This window comes from Procambarus clarkii, chromosome 23 (genome assembly GCF_040958095.1).
Source record: "Procambarus clarkii isolate CNS0578487 chromosome 23, FALCON_Pclarkii_2.0, whole genome shotgun sequence".
Lineage (NCBI taxonomy): Eukaryota > Metazoa > Arthropoda > Malacostraca > Decapoda > Cambaridae > Procambarus > Procambarus clarkii.
The window spans coordinates 22,776,673-22,798,472 of NC_091172.1; the positions used below are offsets into that span (position 1 = coordinate 22,776,673).

The 21,800-nt window shown below is 45.0% G+C and overlaps 1 protein-coding gene across 1 annotated transcript in view; it reads left to right on the top strand.

The window, feature by feature from the left end:
- LOC123763951 (sodium- and chloride-dependent GABA transporter 2) overlaps positions 1-21,800 on the top strand; it is a 53,592-nt gene that overhangs the window by 8,389 nt on the left and 23,403 nt on the right. Inside the window, exons 2-3 of the mRNA XM_045751297.2 lie at positions 17,127-17,258; positions 19,256-19,385. Of these exons, the coding sequence (XP_045607253.1) occupies positions 17,127-17,258; positions 19,256-19,385 (262 nt within the window). The remainder of the gene's footprint in view (positions 1-17,126; positions 17,259-19,255; positions 19,386-21,800) is intronic.

Sequence of the window (21,800 nt, forward strand, 5' to 3'; positions counted from 1 at the left end):
CTGTGAGTGGACACACCGCCGTAGTGACAGTATTGGGCAGTGTCACTCATCCTTTTAGTGGACACACCGCCATAGTGACAGCATTGGGCAGCGTCACTCATCTTTTTAGTGGACACACCGTCATAGTGACAGTATTGGGCAGCGCCACTCATCCTGTGAGTGGACACACCGTCATAGTGACAGTATGGGGCAGCGCCACTCATCCTGTGAGTGGACACACCGCCATAGTGACAGTATTGGGCAGCGCCACTCATCCTTTTAGTGGACACACCGCCATAGTGACAGTATTGGGCAGCGTCACTCATCCTGTGAGTGGACACACCGTCATAGTGACAGTATTGGGCAGTGTCACTCATCCTTTTAGTGGACACACCGCCATAGTGACAGTATTGGGCAGTGTCACTCATCCTTTTAGTGGACACACCGCCATAGTGACAGCATTGGGCAGCGTCACTCATCTTTTTAGTGGACACACCGTCATAGTGACAGTATTGGGCAGCGCCACTCATCCTGTGAGTGGACACACCGTCATAGTGACAGTATTGGGCAGCGTCACTCATCCTGTGAGTGGACACACCGCCATAGTGACAGTATTGGGCAGCGTCACTCATCCTGTGAGTGGACACGCCGCCATAGTGACAGTATTGGGCAGCGCCACTCATCCTGTGAGTGGACACACCGCCATAGTGACAGTATTGAGCAGCGCCACTCATCCTGTGAGTGGACACACCGCCATAGTGACAGTATTGGGCAGCGCCACTCATCCTGTGAGTGAACACACCGCCATAGTGACAGTATTGGGCAGCGCCACTCATCCTGTGAGTGGACACACCGCCATAGTGACAGTATTGGGCAGCGCCACTCATCCTGTGAGTGAACACACCGCCATAGTGACAGTATTGGGCAGCGTCACTCATCCTGTGAGTGGACACACCGCCGTAGTGACAGTATTGGGCAGTGTCACTCATCCTTTTAGTGGACACACCGCCATAGTGACAGCATTGGGCAGCGTCACTCATCTTTTTAGTGGACACACCGTCATAGTGACAGTATTGGGCAGCGCCACTCATCCTGTGAGTGGACACACCGTCATAGTGACAGTATTGGGCAGCGCCACTCATCCTGTGAGTGGACACACCGCCATAGTGACAGTATTGGGCAGCGCCACTCATCCTTTTAGTGGACACACCGCCATAGTGACAGTATTGGGCAGCGTCACTCATCCTGTGAGTGGACACACCGTCATAGTGACAGTATTGGGCAGTGTCACTCATCCTTTTAGTGGACACACCGCCATAGTGACAGTATTGGGCAGTGTCACTCATCCTTTTAGTGGACACACCGCCATAGTGACAGCATTGGGCAGCGTCACTCATCTTTTTAGTGGACACACCGTCATAGTGACAGTATTGGGCAGCGCCACTCATCCTGTGAGTGGACACACCGTCATAGTGACAGTATTGGGCAGCGCCACTCATCCTGTGAGTGGACACACCGCCATAGTGACAGTATTGGGCAGCGCCACTCATCCTTTTAGTGGACACACCGCCATAGTGACAGTATTGGGCAGCGTCACTCATCCTGTGAGTGGACACACCGTCATAGTGACAGTATTGGGCAGCGCCACTCATCCTGTGAGTGGACACACCGCCATAGTGACAGTATTGGGCAGCGCCACTCATCCTGTGAGTGGACACACCGCCATAGTGACAGTATTGGGCAGCGCCACTCATCCTGTGAGTGGACACACCGCCATAGTGACAGTATTGGGCAGCGTCACTCATCCTGTGAGTGAACACACCGCCATAGTGACAGTATTGGGCAGCGTCACTCATCCTGTGAGTGGACACACCGCCATAGTGACAGTATTTGGCAGCGCCACTCATCCTGTGAGTGAACACACCGCCATAGTGACAGTATTGGGCAGCGCCACTCATCCTGTGAGTGGACACACCGCCAGCAGGAGGATACCCCGCTGGGTTGTTCATCCTGTCACTTGTACCCAGACACAGCTGGGACTTTCCTAACTGTCTCAAGTGAACAACTTCTCAAACAAGAAGATTAACATTTACCGCTCAGTCTTAATAGTTTTGATCTTGTAGATTCTATTTATTTCCCCTGAGAACTGTGTGTGTTTGGTAATTATATCTCCCCCTGAGACTCTTCTACCAGATAGACTTATCTTGGACCCTTAAGGCCTAAGCCATGGGGTGGAGGCTTACCTTGGACCTCTAAGGCCTAAGCCATGGGGTGGAGGCTTACATTGGACCTCTAAGGCCTAAGCCATGGGGTGGAGGCTTACCTTGGACCTCTAGGGCCTAAGCCATGGGGTGGAGGCTTACCTTGGACCTCTAAGGCCTAAGCCATGGGGTGGAGGCTTACCTTGGACCTCTAAGGCCTAAGCCATGGGGTGGAGGCTTACCTTGGACCTCTAGGGCCTAAGCCATGGGGTGGAGGCTTACCTTGGACCTCTAAGGCCTAAGCCACTGGGTGGAGGCTTACCTTGGACCTCTCAGGTCTAAGCCATGGGGTGGAGGCTTGCCTTGAACCCTTAAGGCCTAAGCCACTGGGTGGAGGCTTACCTATATATTCCCCCACATGATGGGCTAGGGGGGGGGGCATTAGGTCCATAACAATTTTAACTCTCTCATAAACCTTGACTGCAAGCTAAGACGGTTTTATTAATTATTTAATTCAATTATTATCTAGGCTTTTCTGGGACAGTCTGCGTGTATTTTATATATATTTCTGTTTCAACACGACGAAATGGTCTCTCTTAGCTTTGTAAGTCTCCTCCCGCCAAACACACACCGAAACTACGACGTTGGTACAACGTTCGAACAAGTTTTAACACCACCTAACCAATTATGATAACCAATATAGAAGTCGTAACAACGTTTTAATACGTCATAAACACGTTAAGCCAAGATGTAACAACTTTATTACAAGTTATAACAAGCGGAAAATTGAGACAGTTTCGGTTTGTGTTTCCAGGATTTAATGAGCCTGAATGAGCTTTAATGAACTTGAAATTTACTGAATGAAATGATAATGATAATGAAATTTAATGAAATGAATGAAATTTAATGAACTTCCTGAGCAGTGGAAGTCCACTGCTCAGGAAGTCCATTGTGTATTTTTATCAAGATATTTTGTGAGTAAATTTAGTGATATATCATGTTAAAGGATTCAATTCTCCGCCGTATTCAGTACTCAAACCTAAGCGGGCAAATCTGTTTGACGTTCATTGGCTAGAGAGATGGGTTTCCTGATCGCTGATTGGACAGAGCACGTGCTGCTGAGGGAAGTTTCCGTGACGTCACAGCCAGACGTGAGTCGCCCGGCTGGCGTCTCTGGCCTGGGCTTTGGTACGGTATTTCCTCTGCGGTATATATATTGGAACATAATCTTGGTTAGTACTCTTTAAGAGTCTTTAGTTTATTTATTATGCGCACTATACTAATCAGACACTTATCAGATCACTTTGAAAGGCAGGACCCAAGAGCCGTGACTCATCCCCCTCAAATGCAAAAACAGTTTCGGACTTTAAGCGATCATCACACACATTGCCGCCATCTTTAACCTATTTATTTACATACAAGAAGTTACATTGGGTTTGGGAGAGTACATAATCATTCTTGCAAAGCCTCTACCACGCGTGGTCCGGCAGACCTTCATGACAGGGATCATAATGACAAACTATGTAACTAGCTCATCACTGATGTAACGTGTTTAGCTTATAACGTATGATTACCTGTACAGTACTTACTTGTTTGATCAGACACAGAGTTTAGTGGGGTTTTATATATAATTAGTATAGTCTTGGTTACAGCAGTCGGTTTGTTGGCAAGGCAGTAAAGTGTCGTAGTAGCTGAGACGAAGCCTGGAGCAGTACGGTAAAGAGCTGAGTGAGGCCAGGGGTACAGAGCCCGGATGTGGAGTGAGAGTCGTAGAACATGGCTACTCTGCTCCGCCTGCTCTGAATGCAGGCGGAGTCGAGGAGCTCGAGTGCGGGACCAGAGCGTGGAAGCTCGATGCCGTTCATCTCCTGAGCCCATTATGTGCCTCTGTAACCTTTTTCACTGCTGCTCACAAGATCGGTATGTGGTCTAATACCGCTCACAGGAGGAGCATGAGGTCCACTACCACATACAAGATGGGTATATATGGGTCCACTACCACTAACAGAATGGGTATGGAGACCACTACAACTGACAGAATGGTTATATGTGGTCCAGTGCCACTCGCAGGATGGGGAGTATGAGGAACCACTACTACTCAAATGATGGGTATGAGGTCCACTAACATGGAATTGATTATAGTACACATACTTCTAATGTCTCATGGGTGCACACAACTCTCAGGCAGTGGTCCGGACGATGTCCTTCACTCATGCTGCAAACTCCGCAACTTCGTTCCTTACCTGTTGTTTCCATCCCGGATCTCCACAGGTACTTGTATCCAAGACGAGCTCCTGCAATTGCGGAGTCCCGTCTTCGGCCACCTAGTTTTCTTCTATTATGGATGAGGCTGTCGGCTGTGACAGCATAGTATCAGCGCGCAGGATCACTGACTTACTCCTCTGTCCTTATTTCTCTGGCTATCTTATCACGGTGATGCTTTTGAATGATGCCACTTGGGAGATGAAGTACTCAGTATGGTCTCCTTCAGCATCCTCAGCAACCAGCACATCTGCTGGTTCGTTTCCACATGAGCGGGAATTCCCAGAAACTTGACAACCTTCCCTGGTTAGATATCACTTTAGTCACCGCAAGCAGAGCTTCACTGCTGTTGTTATGACGATAAGATATCTAGAGGGATGTTTGTGTGTGTAGTTTAACTAGATTATTATTGACCCCATAATACACCCATTCTGTAGATGGTATTGGACCCCATTGTCCATTTTGTGGGTTGTACCGGAAAACAGTGCTTTGTAGTGCTTTCTCTTAATAATTTCCCTACCTTCCTCTCTCTCTCCGCACTCCAAACATATAATTATATTCGAACATCACCTAGCCCACACTAGCACCCAGCACCACCTAGGACACCCTAGCAGCACCCAGCACCACCTAGGACACCCTAGCATTACACAAGAAGCTGCTCATTATGAAGAAATGTTCCACCAAAAATTTGTTTTAGGCTCGATGATCACACAAGGACTCCGCCTACGTCTTCGACAGTGCCGTGGCCTGAGGGTCAGCACATAAGCTTCCAGCACACACACCCTTCGCCACCACTGCTTACGCACCGTCGTGTCTGTGGGTCGGTCTTCACCTCTTGGGCTCCGCCTTTTTAGTTGCAACTCGTCCGAGACGAGACTCCACCCACCCATCCACCCTCCTCTCTACCATTTGCCACATCACATCTGCTTGTAAAGCTGTGAAGATGGAGTTCGCTTCCAGGCTGTCTGCATAGAGTCCACTCGCTGACCACCGCTGCTGACGGGTGGACGAGCCCTTGTCTCCAAGCGACGAGGGGCTGGACGAGCCCTTGTCACCAGGCGACGAGGGTGGACGAGCCCTTGTCTCCAAGCGACGAGGGGCTGGACGAGCCCTTGTCTCCAGGCGACGAGGGGTGGACGAGCCCTTGTCTCCAGGCGACGAGGGGTGGACGAGCCCTTGTCTCCAGGCGACGAGGGGTGGACGAGCCCTTGTCTCCAGGCGACGAGGCTGTGTCTGCAGGAGCCAGCCTCCTGATCTCATCTGGCGGATACTAACCATCGCTTCCCTGTCTTGTGTGTGTGTTGGAGAGGAGGGGGTGAGGGGAAGCTGGTGGGAGAGAAGGAACGAATGAAGAGAAAAAGGAAGAGGAAAAGAAGAACGAAGAAAGGAAGTAAGGGAGGCAGATATGACGTGGACAGTATGATGCAGTGGCGCCTGGTGACATGTGTGAGGAGAGAGATAATTAAGAGTATGCCGGGAGATTAGCCTCGTGGTTGCCATGGCTTGAAGCAGGGCTCCGTCAGTGAGGAATGAAAACTTTTCCTCCCTCACATGTAGGCTTCCCTCCCGTGACACCCCCCCCCCCCCCGCTCCTCGTCAGCTTGGGCGTTCAGGAAGTGTGCGCTGGGATCGATAAACAGAGGATGTGAACGCTTGCTTGCGTACCTCCTGCCACATGCTGCTGGCTGCCCGCCTGTTTGACTGCCTGTCTGACTTTCTAGCTGGCTGGCGGCTCACTGGCTGGCTGGCGGCTCACTGGCTGGCTGGCTGGCGGCTCACTGGCTGGCGGGCTGACTGGCGGCTCACTGACTGGCTGGCTGGCGGCTTACTGGCTGGCTGGCTGGCGGCTCACTGGCTGGCGGGCTGACTGGCATGCCCTGCAGGCTGGCGGGCTGACTGGCGGGCTGACTGGCGGCTCACTGGCTGGCGGGCTGACTGGCGGCTCACTGGCTGGCGGGCTGACTGGCGGCTCACTGGCTGTCTGGCGGCTCACTGGCTGGCGGGCTGGCGGCTCACTGGCTGGCTGGCTTGCGGCTCACTGGCTGGCTGGCGACTCACTGGCTGGCTGGCGGCTCACTGGCTGGCGGGCTGGCTGGCGGCTCACTGGCTGGCTGGCTGACTGGCTGCTGTTTGGTTGACGTGCTCCACACACACGTCACAAGATGACCAAGATGCACGGGACGACCGTGTGAACAAATGGCCAATATGCTCTCGCAACACCTGTATGATAGCCAATATGCTCTTGGAACAGGTGTGTAAAAGCCCAAGTCATTCACATCTAAAATGTGTAAAGTTTTTATTGGAGACAGGTGTGTAAACACACAAAAAATAATGGGTCCATGTAACAGGTGAACATGCTTGCCACATGTGCCTATATAGCTGGCTCTGATGGGCCAGGGCCCCAGCTGACCCCATCCACCTGACACAAGGATGGGGGTGGGCACGCCACCCGACCCCATCACACACTACTCTTACACCACACATCAGAGATAATTGAGAAAACACGCCGTCCTCTTGAACCCTTTTTGCATTGTTACGGCGCGTAACTACCCACTTAGGCTGGGTCCACCGCCCTGCCACATCTGCCTGCGGCCAATGATTCAAGTTTCCTGGATTACATCACCTACTTTTGGCTAATGTCTCGCGTCACCCAATCCTGGCCAATTACATTGAATTCACTGGCTTATGTCAGACTCAGTCACAGAGGGCAGCACTCGCACTCTGCCGACCAATCATAGCGCCGAGACATGCCCTGCAGGATGGGCATACTGGGGACCAATCATAGTGCCGAGACATGCCCTGCAGGATGGGCATACTGGGGACCAATCATAGCGCCGAGACATGCCCTGCAGGATGGACATACTGGGGACCAATCATAGCGCCGAAACATGCCCTGCAGGATGGACATACTGGGGACCAATCATAGCGCCGAGACATGCCCTGCAGGATGGACATACTGGGGACCAATCATAGCGCCGAGACATGCCCTGCAGGATGGACATACTGGGGACCAATCATAGCGCCGAGACATGCCCTGCAGGATGGACATACTGGGGACCAATCATAGCGCCGAGACATGCCCTGCAGGATGGACATACTGGGGACCAATCATAGCGCCGAGACATGCCCTGCAGGATGGACATACTGGGGACCAATCATAGCGCCGAGACATGCCCTGCAGGATGGACATACTGGGGACCAATCATAGCACCGAGACATGCCCTGCAGGATGGACATACTGGGGACCAATCATAGCGCCGAGACATGCCCTGCGGGATGGACATACTGGGGACCAATCATAGCACCGAGACATGCCCTGCAGGATGGACATACTGGGGACCAATCATAGCACCGAGACATGCCCTGCAGGATGGACATACTGGGGACCAATCATAGCACCGAGACATGCCCTGCAGGATGGACATACTGGGGACCAATCATAGCACCGAGACATGCCCTACAGGATGGACATACTGGGGACCAATCATAGCGCCGAGACATGCCCTGCAGGATGGACATACTGGGGACCAATCATAGTGCCGAGGCATGACGTGCATTCTACTCTCCGGAATAATTTGAGCACAACTGGACCTTATCAGTACCAACTCAGTGTTAACGTTTGAACAGCTGGCTCATGCACGACAGCTGCCCAAGCTGCCTTAATGGGGCGGTGTGTGTTGGTAAGATGGGACCTCCCTTGTGTCCACGCCTGGACCCTGGTGGCCACCTGCCCGCAGCGCTGTGTGTGTTAGTGGCTTGGCAAGAATGGTCAAATACCAGTCTTATGTAATCTCACCAGCCCATTGTACCGTCTTGCTAATAAAATTATTATTATTATTATTATTTTATTATTATTATTATAATAAGAGGTCCAGCGCCACTTTGTTCATGTTGTTCGCTATTTCGTTCATCTTCTTCACTTAAGATTTGTTATGAACTGTTCTTTACAGTTGTGTTGTGATTGTCTAATGCTGACTTGCAGGTCTCATGCATGTTCTCGCCCTCTGGCCAGCTTGTAATTACAGTTCCATTGATCATTTTACGTGACTAACGACCCAGGTAACGGGGGGGGGGGGAGGTAGAATTAGCCTAAGCTAATGAATAAATTCAGCGCCACAACATGGTATAAGAGTTGCAATCCCCGGTCAGTGTCTCGGAGAGGCTGCGGGATCCGTGTGAGAGCAGTAGCAATCCCGGTTGTAATTCTTTTACCGTGTCGTGGTGAAGTTGATTAAGGCGCGTCTGGGATCATCCTGGACGTAGGTTCGAACCCTCATCATGGCCCTTGTGGATTTATTCATTTGATATGTCACGCTATTGTGATTTCTGTGTGTAGCCTAAGCTGCTCTATCCCTTTGAGATGTATTTTTTCTTGTCTCAATAAAGATACTTGAACTTGAACTTGATCCAGATAATTATTACTTTTATGCTCCTTATCCGAAGGTTCCAGAGGAGTAGCACTGTGGTGATTAAGTTAACATTGCCTTATGGCATAACAGTTACAAAGAGTTTAAATAACAGTTTAGGAGTGACTGTTCAGCATTTAAGCTTAAAATGTAACTGTGCTTAACTAGTGCTTTTATACAACTATTTTACCTACTGTATAACCACTTTAACATGCATAGTGTATATTGTATAAATAAAATAATAATATTCTGAATACATTGCTATTATGATGTAAATGTTCAAGGGGCAGTTTGACAGTGAACAATTCGGTGTGTCTGGTGCGGAGTTCAGGGGAGTGTGGCGGCCAGTGTACTCAGCTACTCCGCTACTGGAAAGCTAGTGTTGGAATTCTAGCTGTAAGTGAAAAGCTTCGCTTCCAGTAACAAATATTTTTTTCGTTTAAGCAGACGCCTCCTGTGTTGTCTAGTTTTATATAGTTACAAGGGTTTTAAATCTTCCTTTCGAGAGAGTGATTATACGAGGGAACCATACTAAAAAATCTAGCCGAAACGCTTTGCGTAAGAGTGGCTTTAGGCATTGTATGTACTAGCTTATCTATAAATCCATCAATGTTTTGTATCTCCCCTTGTATGTGTGTACTTTACTTGAATAAATATTTGATTTGAAGAATGGTTCTCATTGATAGGCGTGAAAGGCCCTGACTAATTTGTTTATCGTCTATCTTCGTTTCCGGGAAGAACTGGCTTTTAAATCTGTTGGTTGCTCTTTCCTTCATATATCGTATTGGTTAGTCCAAACTTATTCATATTAATCCACTGGTTAGGTTATCGGGCGGTGCTCGGGTACCTTTCTCTCTGTGTGTCTCATCTCTCCCTCGCTCCAATTCTTCCTCCCTTCCCCCCGTATTCTCCCTCACTCTCATTTTCCCCTCCCTCTCGTTCCCTCTCCCTCTCATACTCCCACACTTCAGTCAATTCAGTCAATATCTGAATTCACTATTATTTAAACTAATGCGCAAGTCTATGGGCTGAACATTTCACATTAACATACCTCGTACAGTAGGGGCACTGGGACTGTGCTCTCTCAGGGGAGGGAGGCACTGGCGACCCCTTCCCCCTTCCCCCTCATGACACTCCCGGAAAATTCATAAAAAAAATCAAAATCAAAATATTTATTCAGGTGAAAGCACATACAAAGAAGATGAATTTCAACAAAATGTTGGATTTATAGATAGAGCGAGTACAGTACACACAATACCTGAAGCCACTAATACGCACAGTGTTGCGGGCAAGGTGTGGGGGGGAAACACCTAGACTAAAGCTTAATACTAATTGAGATTAAAGTATAAATTTTGCAGAAAAAGAAAAAGGTGGAGGGGGGGGGGGCGGGGAACGTGGCAGAAATCAGCAATTAAAGAACTTGGTCAACAAGCAGTATTGTTTGAAAATAGCAAGACATGAGTTGACATTTAGGGGTAAGGTAGGTTACATGGAGTTTATTAGGTAGAACTTAGTTTTTATCTTAAACTAGTTAAGAGAGGTACAGCCTTTAACATGATTGGGAAGGTCATTCCACATTCTGGGTCCCTTGATTTGTAGAGCATTTTTAGTTTGGATAAGGCGCACTCTTGGAATATTAAATAGGTATTTGTTTGGTGTGGTGCCCATGGGTTCTTTTACAATCTTCTAGGAAGCGTTTATGTCAGGATTGGCATTACTGCACTACACTACACACAGAGATCAAAATACCATACTGTTCAGAGTTTTAAATATAAAAGAGTACACATGAGAGGATGTGCAGTGACTTAATATCTAACATATTCAAAGATTTAAGTAAGGGTACCGAGTGCTGTCTGGGGCCAGAGTTAGATATTGTCCTAATAGCAGCTTTGTGTTGAGTAATTAGAGGATGTAAATGATTTTGGGTAGTAGAACTCCAAGCACAAATACCATAGTTGAGATATGGATAGATGAGGGAGTAATAGAGAGTCACCAGGGCAGGGCGAGGTACATAATATCTGATCTTAGAAAGAATGCCAACAGTTTTAGAAGCTTTTTTTGCTATAGTCAGAATGTGACCCTGGAAATTCAGCTTGTTATCGATGTGGACACCAAGGAATTTACCATCTACTTTGTTACTAATTTGGATGTTGTTTATTCTTAGATTAATTTGATCTGAGAATTTATTACCAAAAAAATATAGAAAGTTTTGTCAATGTTAAGGGTGAGGTTGTTAGCAGTTAGCCAAAGATGGTCTTTATTTAGTTCAGTATTCACTGTGACATTTAGAGCAAGGGGATCAGGACTGGAGTAAATGAAGGTTGTGTCGTCAGCAAATTAAAATTGGTTTGAGGTGTTGAGAGGCATGTGGAAGGTCATTAATGTAGATGAGAAAGAGGAGAGGGCCAAGTATGCTGCCCTGGGGAACACCAATGTTGATGGGTAGGGTGGGAGAAATAAAATTATTCACAGAAACATACTGAAGCCTGTCAGTAAGGTAAGACTGAAGGAATTGGAGGGAGTATATTCATTATTCCTGCAAAATTTAATGAGGCTAGCCCCAAATGTCTGGCCTCAGATCTCGGACAGATTTAAAGATACTTATAGACATTTGCGGTTGCTACCCAACCTTGTTCAATATTTTGAGTGGTAAGTTGCCTTGAGCGGCTCTTGCGTAACGGAAGGCTTGTGATGCCGTTCTCGCAAATTTAATTAGTCAATATTGACTTATTAAATATGTGCATAGGTGACATACTTAACATAATAGTTTCCCTTGAAAAGCTTCATAGAAAACACCGACCTTACCTAACCTACTTAGTATGTTAAGATAAGCATCTTATTGCTTCGTAATTACAATTATTACCTAACCTATAATAGGTATAGGTTAAGTAATAATTGTAATTACGAAGCAATAAGATGCTTATCTTAAGATACTAACAAGGTTAGGTAAGGTCGGTGTTTTCTATGAATCTTTTTAAGGGTATCTATTATGTTTAGTATATCACCTATACACGTAGTTAATAAGTCAATATTGACTTTACGAATTTGCGAGAACGGGTTGCGTGATTTGTGTATGAATACATTAAATCTTAGGTCTAGGCACTGCGTGTTCCATGTCTTTCAGGGATAAATATGGGTTTGCCACTATTAAGGATAGGAAGCCTGGTTACATATATATACTTTAAGCCTATATCGAGGGGTCCCAAAGGTCGAACTACTCACCTTTCCCAAGATGCAACTCCACAAGGGTTGCCTAACTCTCAGGTACCTATGATAAGTGAATAACGACATTAGGTGAAAGGAAAAGTGCCTAACTATTTCTGTCCCATTCAAGATTCGAACCGGGGATTCCTGATTGTGAGTTGAGAATAAAGCCAGCTATCCCACTAGACCCATATAAACAGAAGCTGCCTCGTATGGGCCACTTGCCCAACCACCTTGACTGGACGGTAGAGCGATGGTCTCGCTTCATGCAGGTCGGCATTCAATCCCCGACCGTCCAAGTATTTGGGCACCATTCCTTTCCCCCGTCCCAAATCCTTATCCTGACCCCTTCCCAGTGCTATATAGTCGTAATGGCTTGCCGCTTTTCCCCTGATAATGTCCTTTGTATGGGCCACTAAGCCCTCCTCCTACACCCGATCCTTTGCTCCTCCGCAAAGCTTTCTAACATTTAATTTTGTATTAATTCTGTATGCTTGGAGCATACCCGGAGCATTGTTATTTTTGGTATTAAATGTGTGGAGAGGATAAACACTTGTTGACATTGTTTTACAATGAGTTGGCTACATAATTATAAAGTTGTTATCACCATAATAACTATGACCAAATTGAACGGGTATAACTAAAACTAGCATCAGTCAAATAAAAACATGGTGGATTAGTAAAGTAATTTCAGAATACTGCGTTGGTACGTTCACTCACAAGGTTAGTGACGTTGTCAAGTATAATCATCCCTTGTGGTAACATTTTCAACTTGTTTTCTAGTGAGGGCAAATTGTTGAACCATGGTGTTTTCATACCACTTATAATTTATAATTTATCAGTCTCGCCAAAATCTTTCCTGTTTGTGTTTTTATATGTGTGCGTGCGTCTGTGTGCATCCTCGAGTGCCCTGTAATCATCCAATTAGTTGAACTGTAACACAGTATTCTTGCTGGTCTCTAGCAGTCTGTTTAAGACAGTATCCCGTCACCCGCTAGTTTTCTTTAATTTGCTGGTCGGCTTCGATTACATTCTCTTCGTATCATTTTTCAAAAAAAATCAAATTCAAATGTTTATTCAGGTAAAGTACATACATACAAGGTGTGATATAAATATTGATGAATTTATAGATAGAGCTAGTATACATACAATGCCTAAAGTCACTATTACGCAAAGGGTTTCGGGCAGGAAAAACACTAAAGACTAAAACTTAATACTAATTGAGATTAGAGTATAAAATGTGTTGAGAAAATATAAAAATAAAAAAGAGGGAAACATGGCAGAAAAACAGCAAAAATACATTTTGGTCGACAAACAGCATTGTTTAAAAATGGCAGATATGGGTTGACATTATAGGGTAAGGTAGGTTACAGGGAGTTAGTTAGGTAGTGCTTAGTTTTCATCTTAAACTGGTTGAGAGAGGTATAGTCTTTAACATGATTGGGAAGGTCATTCCACATTCTGGGTCCCTTGATTTCTAGAGCATTTCTAGTTTGATTAAGTCGTACCCTTGGAATATCAAAACTGTATTTGTTTCTGATGTGGTGCTCATGGGTTCTGTTACAACCTTCTAGGAAGCTTTTAAGGTCAGGATTCACATTACAGTTCAGCGTTATATATATATATATATATATATATATATATATATATATATATATATATATATATATATATATATATATATATATATATATATATACAAAACAGCAACTTTGTGTTGAGTAATTAGAGGACGTAAATGATTTTGGGTAGTAGAACCCCAAGCACAAATACCATAGTTGAGATAAGGATAGATGAGAGAGTAATAGAGAGTCACCAGGGCAGGGCGCGGTACATAATATCTGATCTAAGAAAGAATGCCAACAGTTTTTGAAACTTTTTTTGATATATTTAGAATGTTCCTGGAAATTCAGCTTGTGGTCAATGAGAACGGCAAGGAATTTCCCATACTTTGTTACAAATTTGGGTATTATTTATCATGAGATTTATTTGATTTGAGGATTTATTGCCAAACAAAATATAGAAAGTTTTGTCAATGTTGAGGGTGAGTTTGTTGGCAGTTAGCCAGTGATGGACTTTATTTAGCTCAGTATTCACTGTGACATTTAAAACAAGGGGGTCAGGACTGGAGTAAATGAAGGTTGTGTCGTCAGCAAATAGAATTGGTTTGAGGTGTTGGGAGGCATTTGAAAGTCATTAATGTAGATGAGAAAGAGGAGAGAGCCAAGTATGCCGCCCTGAGGAACACCAATGTTAATGGGTAGGGTGGGAGCAATTGAATTATTCACAGAAACATACTGGAGCCTGTCGGTAAGGTAAGATTTTTTATGTTCCCAATTTGAACATCTTTACCATTGTGATCATTGCTGTTTTCTTATATGTACTGCCAATCTGTTGTATGGTGTTTAAAAATCTTGTTTATCTGTTTCTTTTGCTACCCAGTCTCCCAATCTTTATGTACCCATTCTGAATATCTTTACCATTGTGATCATTGCTGTCTTATATGTGCTGTCAATCTGCTGTATGGTGTCTATTAATCTTGTTTAAATTACTAATCAAGCTGTCAATGTAATCAATCAGAGCTTTAATATAACAATGTGCTTTAATATACTTACTTATCTCTCTCATCTCATTTTTCTCTTGTAATGTATCTTTCATTTATCAATTCTGATTGAAATTACCTACTTAAAATTATCTGCTAGATTAAGGACCTGCCCGAAACGCTGGGCGTACTAGTGGCTTTACAAGAATGTAAATACTGTACTACCCAATGTATTCTCACAAACCCAATGTACCTTCTTGTATATATATATAAATAAATAAATAAGTAAATAAAAATAAATAAATTTGAGGTATTGCAGGGAGTGACTCCATCATGATGTAATTTAAGAAGAAGGTTTTGGTGGTTGACAGTGTCAAAAGCCTTACGCAGGTCAACAAATAACCCAACAGGGAACTCATTTTTATCAAGAGCTGTATGTATCAAGTTAATCATACTAATAAGTACATCGTTAGTGTTTTTTTTGGGTCTGATGCCATATTGACAAGAGCTAAGTATATTGTATTTGGCTAGATAAGAGTAAAGCTGATTGTAGATTAGTTTTTCAAATATTTTTGACTAGTTTGGCAGGATTGATATAGGTCTGTAGTTGTTAACATCAATGAGATCACCACATTTGTGGACAGGGGTTACTCTCGCTTTTTTTAGAATATCTGGAAAGGTTTGGAGTCTCGATATAGCGCCAGCAGGCCAGCATCAGGCATTCCTATTCAACGGTCCGGACTGCTAGGATGCCAGACGCTGTTATCGCCTAGTGCAGGGGTCTCCAAACTTTTCAATGTAAGGGCCACATTATATATTTCCCATATTTATGCGGGCCGGAGGAATAAAAAATGAAATTGCTATTTTGTATAACTAAGATAAAGGCATTGTCAAAGTACAGGGAAAAGAATATTGTACAGTGTTTGTGCTCCCTGAAACGGAAGCAGCGAAGCCCCACTCGCCCTCCATCCCCACAATATACAGTTATACACAACTGATTGGTTGTAATGCACAACACATACCTACCAGTATTAGTATCTGTGCGTCACACTATCGAGAGAGAGGAAAACTGACTCGGGTTGAGCGCCACCAGTCAGCAGCCCCAGCTTTGAATAATTCTGCGATGCCATTCGTACGATAATTATTTTTTCAAGGCCACCACACAGGGATTTGTTTGGAGGGCCGGATGAAATTATGTGGCGGGCCGGATGTGGCCCACGGGCCATAGTTTGGAGACCCCTAGCCTAGTGGAACAGAGAAGTTCATGATTTTACAAGTTTTCTGCCTGGTTCTCCGGGCGGGGAGATGGTGTACGGGGCCTACTTGGCCGAGGTTTGGCGGGATCTTGCTGGGCTCCGGGGGGTGCCCTCAGGGCGTGGTAGGCGGCTGGCTTTGCCGGAGGGCACTGGAAGACTTCTTTTGTGTGCTTTTGCCCATATGGGTATGAGTTTAAGAGCCCCCCCCCCCTCCCCCTCTGTTTTTGCCTTGACTCTACTAGCGTTCTCTTTGTTGGGTGGGGTCGGTGCTTGCCTTCCTGAAGGATTCCTAAGCCTCCCCAAACATCTGAATTTACCTGAGAGCCACTAACACACAATGGCCTCGACGAGGGCAATAATCCGGCCCTTTGTGAAAGGTCCCCCCCTTTGCCCTGATGAATTTTTCCAGCTGGATTTTGAAATTTAGCAGTTTTTGCATTTACGGCTTTGGCGAATATGCTGTTCCATGGGTTTATAACCTTGTGGGTGAAAAAGCATCTCCTGTTTTCAGTCCTATATTGAGGTTTATTAGGCTTGAGTCCGTAGCTACTTGTTTGTGTTACATCTGACCTTATGAAATTGTCCGGATCAACATCCTCCAAATTGTTGTGTATTTTAAAATTTTCGACGAGCTCCGCCCTGTCATACTTGTTTTGCAGTGGTGTTAGCCCTGTGGCCCTGAACCTTTCCTGGTACGAGAGTTGACTTATGGGGAGCCGGTCGGCCGAGCGGACAGCACGCGGGACTTGTGATCTCTCTCAAGGTAACATCCTCACATGCCTGTCCCCCGACATTATGATTTTGTTGTTATTGCAACCATCATTATTCCTACAGCACTTAAATATTGTTTCCGTTCAGTGAAAAGATCTAACTGCGTTCAGGCTAGACCCGGGTGAGTGCTGGTTTGGAAACTTGTTTTGGAAATTATGGAACAGTTTGCTGGGTAAGAGAAGACGTATCGTTTCAAGCGTAGGCTGGACATACGTGTGAATGAGTTTAGATGTAAATAAATAGAAACTGCTTCGAATGGGTCAATAAACCTCCTACTGTTTCCTCTATACTTATATTATCATGTCCATTACACTGTAACTAATTTCAGTTCTCTATTGTGTCAGTATCTAAGACATAAATAGTTGGAAATTGTCACCGTGTAAAATAATATTTTCCCCAATACTCACTGGAATTGTATTTTATACACCTGTCGTTATGCATTATACTTTCCAGGCCAGAGTGACTGAACAAAGTAACTTAACTCTTATTCTTTCTCTGTCTACAGGAGCCTTCCTGATCCCCTACTGCGTGTGTGCCCTGCTGGGCGGGCTGCCCATGTTCTTCCTGGAGGTGGGCATCGGCCAGTTTATGAGCGAGGGCGGGATATCTGTCTGGAAGATGTCCCCGCTCTTCCAGGGTGAGTGTCTTGCGTCTACTTCAGGGTGAGTGTCTGGTGTGTACTTCCAGGGTGAGTGTCTGGTGTGTACTTCCAGGGTAAGTGTCTAGTGTGTACTTCCAGGGTGAGTGTCTGGTGTGTGCTTCCAGGGTGAGTGTGTGGTGTGTACTTCCAGAGTGAGTGTCTGGTGTGTACTTCCAGGGTAAGTGTCTAGTGTGTACTTCCAGGGTGAGTGTCTGGTGTCTACTTCCAGGGTAAGTGTGTGGTGTGTACTTCCAGGGTAAGTGTGTGGTGTGTACTTCCAGGGTAAGTGTGTGGTGTGTACTTCCAGGGTGAGTGTCTGGTGTCTACTTCCAGGGTGAGTGTCTGGTGTGTACTTCCAGGGTAAGTGTGTGGTGTGTACTTCCAGGGTGAGTGTCTGGTGTCTACTTCCAGGGTAAGTGTGTGGTGTGTACTTCCAGGGTAAGTGTGTGGTGTGTACTTCCAGGGTAAGTGTGTGGTGTGTACTTCCAGGGTGAGTGTCTGGTGTCTACTTCCAGGGTGAGTGTCTGGTGTGTACTTCCAGGGTAAGTGTGTGGTGTGTACTTCCAGGGTAAGTGTGTGGTGTGTACTTCCAGGGTAAGTGTGTGGTGTGTACTTCCAGGGTGAGTGTCTGGTGTGTACTTCCAGGGTGAGTGTCTGGTGTCTACTTCCAGGGTAAGTGTGTGGTGTGTACTTCCAGGGTAAGTGTGTGGTGTGTACTTCCAGGGTAAGTGTGTGGTGTGTACTTCCAGGGTGAGTGTCTGGTGTGTACTTCCAGGGTGAGTGTCTGGTGTGTACTTCCAGGGTGAGTGTCTGGTGTCTACTTCCAGGGTAAGTGTGTGGTGTGTACTTCCAGGGTAAGTGTGTGGTGTGTACTTCCATGGTGAGTGTGTGGTGTGTACTTCCAGGGTAAGTGTGTGGTGTGTACTTCCAGGGTGAGTGTCTGGTGTCTACTTCCAGGGTGAGTGTCTGGTGTGTACTTCCAGGGTAAGTGTCTAGTGTGTACTTCCATGGTGAGTGTGTGGTGTGTACTTCCAGGGTGAGTGTCTAGTGTGTACTTCCAGGGTGAGTGTCTAGTGTGTACTTCCAGGGTGAGTGTCTAGTGTGTACTTCCAGGGTGAGTGTGTGGTGTGTACTTCCATGGTGAGTGTGTGGTGTGTACTTCCAGGGTGAGTGTCTGGTGTGTACTTCCAGGGTGAGTGTCTGGTGTGTACTTCCAGGGTGAGTGTCTGGTGTGTACTTCCAGGGTGAGTGTCTGGTGTGTACTTCCAGGGTGAGTGTCTGGTGTGTACTTCCAGGGTGAGTGTCTGGTGTGTACTTCCAGGGTGAGTGTCTGGTGTCTACTTCCAGAGTGAGTGTCTGGTGTGTACTTCCAGGGTAAGTGTGTGGTGTGTACTTCCAGGGTGAGTGTCTGGTGTCTACTTCCAGGGTAAGTGTGTGGTGTGTACTTCCAGGGTAAGTGTGTGGTGTGTACTTCCAGGGTAAGTGTGTGGTGTGTACTTCCAGGGTGAGTGTCTGGTGTCTACTTCCAGGGTGAGTGTCTGGTGTGTACTTCCAGGGTAAGTGTCTAGTGTGTACTTCCATGGTGAGTGTGTGGTGTGTACTTCCAGGGTGAGTGTCTAGTGTGTACTTCCAGGGTGAGTGTCTAGTGTGTACTTCCAGGGTGAGTGTCTAGTGTGTACTTCCAGGGTGAGTGTGTGGTGTGTACTTCCATGGTGAGTGTGTGGTGTGTACTTCCAGGGTGAGTGTCTGGTGTGTACTTCCAGGGTGAGTGTCTGGTGTGTACTTCCAGGGTGAGTGTCTGGTGTGTACTTCCAGGGTGAGTGTCTGGTGTGTACTTCCAGGGTGAGTGTCTGGTGTCTACTTCCAGGGTGAGTGTCTAGTGTGTACTTCAGGGTGAGTGTGTGGCGTGTACTTCAGGGTGAATGTGTGGTGTGTCTCCCAATTAACGAGGTAACCTCAGGTATCTCCCAGGTGACAAGGTATCGTCCACACAGGTATCGGCTTTGCGGCCATCGTGGTGTGTAACTGGCTCAACGTGTACTACATCGTCATCATCGCCTGGGCCCTCTACTACTTCATCTTCTCCTTCCAGGCCGAGCTTCCATGGACCACCTGTGACAACTGGTGAGTCTTCCTAGCTGCATACCTATATACAGTCCTTTGAACACCGCATGGCTGGTGTTGTTGATCTTATAGTGTAAGTTTTCTATGTTTTCTGTTTTCTTAGTATCAGTAACTATTTCTAAAGTAACTTAGTGTAAAGTAATTATTTCCTTGGTATAGTAACTGAGAAATGAAGTTACTAAAATTCACGGTAAAGAAACTCTTAGTAATTATTGATTCAATTTCTCAATTTTTCTTTATTATGCACTCCATACCCATCCCATGGGCGGTGGTGTAAAGGATTACAGAGGCACATAATCAGTTCAGGAACTGAACCCTCTAGTTACAAATACAGATACAAATATTTATTCAGGTAAAGTACATACATACAAGGTGAAATACAAAAGTTGATGGATTTATAGATAGAGCTAGTACATACAATGCCTAAAGCCACTATTACGCAAAGCGTTTCGGGCAGGAAAAACACTATGACTAAAACTTAATACTAAGTGAGATTAAAGTATAAATTGTGTTGAGAAAAAAAAAGAAAAAATGAAAGGGGGGGGGGGAACATGGCAGAAAAACAGCAAAAATACAATTTGGTCAACAAACAGCATTGTTTAAAATCGTAGACATGGGTTGACATTTAGGGGTGAGGTAGGTTACATTGAGTTAATTAGGTGGTACTTAGTTTTTATCTTAAACTGGTTGAGAGAGGTACAGCCTTTGACATGATTGGGAAGGTCATTCCATATTCGAGGTCCCTTGATTTGTAAAGCATTTCTAGTTTGACTAAGTCGTACTCTTGGAATATCAAATAGGTATTGTTTCTGGTGTGGTGCTCACGGATTCTGCTACAACCTTCTAGGAAGCTTTTAAGGTCAGGATTGACATTACAGTTCAGCGTTTTATATATATAAAATACACATGAGAGGATGTGCAGTGACTTAATATCTAACATATTCAGAGATCTGAGTAAGGGTACCGAGTGATGTCTGGGGCCAGAGTTAGATATTGTCCTAACAGCAGCTTTGTGTTGAGTAATTAGAGGACGTAAATGATTTTGGGTAGTAGAACTCCAAGCACAAATACCATAGTTGAGATAAGGATACATAAGAGAGCAATAGAGTGTCACCATGCCAGGGCTCGGTACATAATATCTGATCTTAGAAAGAATGCCAACAGTTTTTGAAACTTTTTTGCTATATTTAGCATGTGTCCCTGGAAATTCAGCTTATTATTGATGAGGACACCAAGGAATTTGTAACAAATTAGATGGCAAATTCCTTGGCGTTCTCATTGACCACAAGCTGAATTTCCAGGGACACATTCTAAATATATAAAAAAAGTCTCAAAAACTGTTGGCATTCGCAATTTATGTAAAATCTCTTGTATGTATGTACCTTACCTGAATAAACATTTTATTTCATTATTTTATTTTATTTACCATCAACTTTTCTACTGATTTGTATATTGTTTATTCTTAGATTAATTTCATTTGAGGATTTGTTACCAAACAAAATATGGAAAGTTTTGTCAATGATAAGGGTGAGTTTGTTAGCAATTAGCCAAAGATGGACCTTATTTAGTTCAGTATTCACAGCGACATTTAGAGCCAGCGGGTCAGGACTGGAGAAAATGAAAGTTGTGTCATCAGCAAATAAGATTGGTTTGAGGTGTTGAGAGGCATTTGGAAGGTCATTAATGTAGATGAAAAAGAGGAGAGGGCCAAGTATGCTGCCCTGTGGAACACCAATGTTTATGGGTAGTGAAGGAGAAATGAAATTCACAGAAACATACTGGAGCCTGTCAGTAAGATAAGACTGATATTGGCATGACCCCCACAAAGCTTTCAAGAAGACTTGACTTGTCATCTGCAAGCTGGTGCCCCCAGAAACTATATTTATTTTTATTTATTTATGCATATACAAGAATGTACATAAGGAATGTGAGGATACAAATATGGTAATTACAGTCTTGTAAAGCCACTAGCACGCGCAGCGTTTCGGGCAGGTCCTTAATCTAAGAAAATTTTAAGGAGGTAAATACTTGCAAAATTATAGACAAAAAATGATAACAGATTACATGAAATGAAAAAAAAGATGAGAGAAAATTGTAGGTACAGTATATTAAAGCACATAGGTAGCTAAGATTGATTGCAATGACAGCTTGAATGGTAGTTGACAAAAAAATTGGTAGGCATAATACAGCAGAAACAATATAAGATTGGTTGCAATGACAGCTTGAATGGTAGTTGACAAAAATTGGTAGTCACAATACAGCATATGGCTAGCACATAAAAGAAGACAGCAATGAACACAATGATAAGGTTGTTTGATATTACATAAAAATTAGGAGATTGGGTAACACTAGGTACAGAGCAAATTTAAAGCTCAGTGTAGGAAACTAAGAAGATGAAGTTAGGTACTTTTTGGT